This window comes from Penaeus japonicus, unplaced genomic scaffold (assembly GCF_977035675.1).
Source record: "Penaeus japonicus unplaced genomic scaffold, GWHDUDI00000001_assembly GWHDUDI00000015, whole genome shotgun sequence".
Classification (NCBI taxonomy): domain Eukaryota; kingdom Metazoa; phylum Arthropoda; class Malacostraca; order Decapoda; family Penaeidae; genus Penaeus; species Penaeus japonicus.
This window is the reverse complement of record NW_028234417.1, coordinates 16,357,410-16,363,235: the sequence shown is the minus strand read 5'-3', so window position 1 is coordinate 16,363,235 and position 5,826 is coordinate 16,357,410. Positions and strand designations below refer to the sequence as shown.

Below are 5,826 nucleotides of genomic sequence, written 5' to 3'. Positions count from 1 at the left end.
CCAGTAAGGTGATTGGGCTAAGTCTGGAAGCCCCTAATCCTCGGGAGGCCCATTAGGTCCTGGCCATTGTATTCAGAATTGTATATTGGCATTTTATGATATGATGTTTTTTATTGTATTAAGTGTCATGGCCTTTGAAGTTCGTCTTTTTATTTTGATCTGATTGTCAATTTGTCATCAGTGTGATAAAAGGGTATTAGTCCGGCACTGTGTGAATATAGAGAGAGATGGTGAAAGAGAGAGAAAGAAAGAGAGGGGGAGGGGGAGAGTACTGTGAGAGAGAGAGAGAGAGAGAGAGAGAGAGAGAGAGAGAGAGAGAGAGAGAGAGAGAGAGAGAGAGAGAGAGAGAGAGAGAGAGAGAGAGAGAGAGAGAGAGAGAGACAGCCAGCGAGATAGAGATAGGTAGGTAGAGAGAGAGAGAGAGAGAGAGAGAGACAGACAGACAGACAGACAAACAGAAAAACAAATAAAGAGAGACAAAGAGACAGAAACAAATAGACAGACAGACAATCACAAGAGCGTGTCTCTGAACATGGAAAACGCACTCACTTGACGAACAACTGCACCATTTCCCCCGCGAGGCCCTCCGGACGCAGCAAGGGCGTGCCGGCGGCGAGTTCACAGAAGGTCCTCATCACACACGCCCTTCCGTCCACGCCCAGCCTATGACGAGTGTTAGGAGCAACGTCAAGATAATGATGGTGGTGAGAACAATACTGATGTAATGATGTTGATGATGATGATGATGATGATAATGATAGTGGTGATAGTTACTATATCTAAATCTAAATGATGCTGATGAATGATACTGATTATCAGCGTTATCATGTTGATATTGATAACAAGAACAATGATTGCAATGATGATCATTTCATTTATTATAATGAGGGTAATAGTAGTGATGATAATGAGGATGTCGATAACGATGATTATAATTATGATAACGATAATGATGATGATGAAGATGAAGAGGAGGAGGAGGAGGGAGATTGCTATTTTGATAATGATGAGGATGATAACAACAACAAACGCGTCGAGCAACAAAAACAATAACAATAATCAACAATGTAGTTATGATACTATCAATAACAATAATGATCATTTTCATTATAATTCTTATCACGTATCATTATCAGATATTATCCTCATTATCATCACCTTTGTTCTTCTTTTATTGCTGTTGTTTTCGTAATTATCATTATTGATATTACTATTATTATCTTTATTGTTCTTGTTGTAGTTACTATTCATAAAATCATTACTATTATTATCTTTGATATTGTCCTTATCTTTATTATCATTATCATTATTACTCTTATCATTACTATTATCATTATTCCTACTATTATTATAATTTATATTATTAACATTATCATATTATTAGTATCATTATTATTATTATCATTATCATCATTATCATGATCATTATCTTTACTCTTTATTTCATTATCATTGGCTCTGTCGTTCTCATTGCTTGTGGCCAAAGTAATTCTATTCTTAATAGCAACATTAACAATAGTAGTAGTCGCAGAAATAATGCAGTGAAGATAGTAATCGTTAAAAGGCGTTATTGTAGAATTAACAGGTAATAGTGCTACCTCTGATAGTAATACGTATCACTGTCCTGTTATCATCATCAGACTTATTCATATTGTCATATTCTTGTATTGTGTATATTATAATACGTCATATTACCATTACTTTTGGATACAAACCATTTCGGTATAGTTTCTCTGTCACTATGAGTACAATAAGCACGCACCACACACACAAACACACACATACACACACAAACACACACAAACACATACACAAACACACACATAAACACACACACAAACACACACACACACACACAAACACACACACACACACACACACACACACACAAACACACAGGCACACACACACACACACAAACACACACAAACGCACACACATACAAACACATACATACACAAACACACACACACACACACACAAGCACACACACAAACACACACACATACAATCACGTACATATCCCCTCCACCCCCACCCACCCCCACACCATCACAACCACCACAGGCACACATACGTGGCAACTCACATAGACACAACGTCCTCCAGTTGAGACAGGGCATCGGGAAGACCCCCCTTCCAGCCAGGGGAGTCTCGCGATTGAACGGGCTGAGTACTGATCAGGTCGAAGTTGAAATTGATGGGCAACTCAAACATGAAGAAGGTGTGCTCGAGGACTTCGAAGAGCGGCACTTTGAACCTGATCTCCAGCTGATGGTGGAAAGAGAGAGAGGGGGGGAGGAGAGAGGGAGGTTAAGAGAGAGAGAGAGAGAGAGAGAGAGAGAGAGAGAGAGAGAGAGAGAGAGAGAGAGAGAGAGAGGAGGGGAGAGGGGGGAGGAGAGAGAGAGAGAGAGAGAGGAGAGAGGGGAGAGGAGAGAGAGAGAAGAGAGAGGGGGAGAAAAGAGAGAGAGAGAGAAGAGGGAGAGAGGGAAAGAGAGAGAGAGAGAGAGAGAGAGAGAGAGAGAGAGAGAGAGAGAGAGAGGTGGAGGAGAGAGGGGGAGAGAGAGAGAGACAGAGAGAGAGAGGTGGAGGAGAGAGAGGGAGAAAGAGAGAGAGAGAGAGAGAGAGAGAGAGAGAGAGAGAGAGAGTGAGTGAGTGAGAGTGAGAGAGAGAGAGTGGGTGAGAGAGAGAGAGAGAGAGAGAGAGAGAGAGAGAGTGAGTGAGTGAATGAGAGTGAGAGAGAGAAAGTGGGTGAGAGAGAGAGAGAGAGAGAGAGAGAGAGAGAGAGAGAGAGAGAGAGAGAGAGAGAGAGAGAGAGAGAGAGAGAGAGAGAGAGAGAGAGAGAGAGAGAGAGAGAGAGAGAGAGAGAGAGAGAGAGAGAGAGAGAGAGAGAGAGAGGTAGAGAGAGAGAGAGAGAGAGAGAGAGAGAGAGAGAGAGAGAGAGAGAAGGAGGGAGAGAGGGAGAGAGAGAGAGAGAGAGAGAGAGAGAGAGAGAGAGAGAGAGAGAGAGAGACAGAGAAGAAAGAATTGAATATAATTCAGCATAAGATTGTGATGATACCTTATATTCAAAACAAGCTTAAAATTCTTCAAAATACAACTTCGCAGAAAGACAAAAAAAAAAAAAAAAAAAAGACACATCAGACTCACATCTGCAATTAAGTCATGGTGGAATTCGAACGACAGGGACCTCTTCCTCCTGCTCCTGGAGGAAACCGAAGACGAGTTGAGGGCATTGAAGGACGTTGCAAGAGCGTGACGGTCGAGGTCGCGAGGCAGGTGACTAAGGTCGAGGGTCGCCCACGTCAGAGCGGAGAGGATATCATTGTCTTGAGCCGCGAAGAACTGGCCAGGGAGATCCGCGGGGGAGCCAGTAGTCCATGGCTCTGCGCCCGAGATTAGACCCAACAGAGCCAGCGCTATGCCTAGAGGGGGGGAGGGGAGGGGAGGGGTGAAAAGGAGGAGGAGGAGGAGGAGGAGGAGGAGGAGGGGAGGGGTGAAAAGGAGGAGGAGGGGAGGGGTGAAAAGGAGGAGGAGGAGGAGGAGGAGGGGAGGGGTGAAAAGGAGGAGGAGGAGGAGGAGGAGGAGGAGGGGAGGGGTGAAAAGGAGGAGGAGGAGGAGGAGGAGGAGGAGGGGAGGGGTGAAAAGGAGGAGGAGGAGGAGGAGGGGGGGGGGGAAGAGGAGGAGGAGGAGGAGGAGGAGGGGGGGGGGGAGGAGGAGGGGGAGGAGGAGGAGGAGGGGAGGGGTGAAAAGGAGGAGGAGGAGGAGGGGAGGGGTGAAAAGGAGGAGGAGGAGGAGGAGGAGGGGAGGGGTGAAAAGGAGGAGGAGGAGGAGGAGGAGGAGGGGTGAAGGAGGAGGAGGAGGAGGAGGAGGGGAGGGGGTGAAGGAGGAGGAGGAGGAGGAGGGGAGGGGGTGAAGGAGGAGGAGGAGGAGGAGGAGGGGAGGGGTGAAAAGGAGGAGGAGGAGGAGGAGGAGGAGGGGAGGGGTGAAAAGGAGGAGGGGAGGGGTGAAAAGGAGGAGGGGGAGGAGGAGGAGGAGGGATTAGTGATGGCTGTGTTTTTGATTCTCACTTTTTTTTCTTTTTTTTCGAGGAATGTTTTTTGAAATGCGTGGTGGACATGTCTCTCGCTCATTACATATTCTGCTGACCGTTTTTATCTGTTCGTGTGATTTTCTACATCTATTTACTCATCTCTCGATTCCTTTTCTCCATCTGGCTGTTCATCTACCTATATGTACAGCTATCTGACGATGCAACTCAAACTAGTCAATCTTTTAAAACACACACACACACACACGCACTCACGTATTCATGTACGTACTTATTTGTCAACACAAGATATATAGTTGTGCGTGCAGGAAATATTTGCAAATGATCATATAACAACTTTCCTGTATTGTTTGTTTATTTGTGCTTTTATTTTTCCCCCTCTTTTCCTCTTGCATCATAATTCATATATTTTCGTCTGTCTGTTTGTTTTTCTGTCTGCCTACCTGTCTGTCTGCCTGCCTGCCTGCCTGCCTGTCTATCTGTCTGTCTGTCTATCTGTCTGTTTGTCTGGTCTGTCTGTCTCTGTATGTCTGTCTGTCTGCCTGTCTGTCTGTCTATCTGTTTGCATGCCTGCCTGTTTGTCTGTTTGTCTGTCTGTCTGCCTGTATGTCTGCCTGTCTGCTTATATGTTCGCCTGTCTGTCTGTCTGTCTGCCTGACTTCCTGTCTCTCTGCCTGCCTGTCTGTCTGCCTGCCTGCCTGTCTCTTTGCCTGCCTATCTGCCTACCTGCCTGCCTGTCTGTCCGCCCGTCTGTTTGCCACACAGATCGCCTTTACTTCTTGAGCTGTCCTATTATGCTAATTCTATTCCCGTTTCTCCCCCCGGTGGTCACCTTCTGATCTCCCTTTTAATCACACATTTGCACAGACACGCATACCATATAACGTTATACTTTTGACGCACCTCCTCAGGTTACATGTTAAAAAAAAGAAAAGTTTCAAGATTAACAGATACATAGATTAGATAGATAGATACTAAGTAAACACAAGAAACAGAAATCGGTAAGTATCGTACCAGCGTGAGAGTCAAAACGTAAAATTTTTTCGCCTTTTACGAAAGAATGAGGAGCGGAGGGTAAGGATCAAAGGGCAGAGAGACGAACATAATAAGCAAAATCTAAACTATGTATGGCAAACAAAAAGCGAAAAGGGTAGCAAAGATTTTAAAAGATATATATATATATATATATATATATATATATATATATATATATGTGTGTGTGTATATATATATATACATATTAGGAAACATAAGTCAAATCGCTACACTTCAAGAGGAGAAACACAACTGCACTTACTGTACAAAAAGGAAGCCATGGTAGAGGACCCTTCCCGACGTGGCTCGTCGCGTGAATGCTATGGGGAGTGTGAGGGAGGCCTATGGGAAGGTAAGGATACCATACTCACGGGCTTCGACCATACATCTGGCATCTGCTCGCCATAGGACTAGATGTCCACTTTTTTTTTTATAATGTCCCTTTTATTGCGTGCATTGTTCGCGCCAACCCCTTAGAATGGTTGTTGTTGTTGTTGCTGTTGTTGTTGTTGTTGTTGTCGTTTGTCATTTCAAATGCAGCCTCGACTTGATAACACCGCCGCCATTATTCCTTTATAGACCTGGAACTTTGTGAAAGCAGAACGAGGGATGGATAGGACTATACCATGACGTCATAGAGTCCCTCACGTGAGTTCCAGTGACCTCGTTACGGCTCTTCCATGACCACGACGCGAGCGCTGTTACCATACTAGGGTGGGCGGGGATTACCGTATCGGGGG

General features: G+C 45.0%; 1 protein-coding gene across 1 annotated transcript in view; it reads right to left on the bottom strand.

Moving 5' to 3' along the window:
• Positions 1 to 5,507, bottom strand: part of LOC122259779 (uncharacterized) — a 6,871-nt gene extending 1,364 nt beyond the window's left edge. The window contains exons 1-4 of the mRNA XM_043026706.2: positions 5,349 to 5,507; positions 3,151 to 3,425; positions 2,090 to 2,271; positions 550 to 663 (exon numbers count right to left, since the gene is read on the bottom strand). Coding sequence (XP_042882640.2) covers positions 550 to 663; positions 2,090 to 2,271; positions 3,151 to 3,425; positions 5,349 to 5,367 — 590 coding nt within the window. The 5' untranslated portion in view covers positions 5,368 to 5,507. The remainder of the gene's footprint in view (positions 1 to 549; positions 664 to 2,089; positions 2,272 to 3,150; positions 3,426 to 5,348) is intronic.
• Between the last annotated feature and the right edge of the window lie 319 nt (positions 5,508 to 5,826).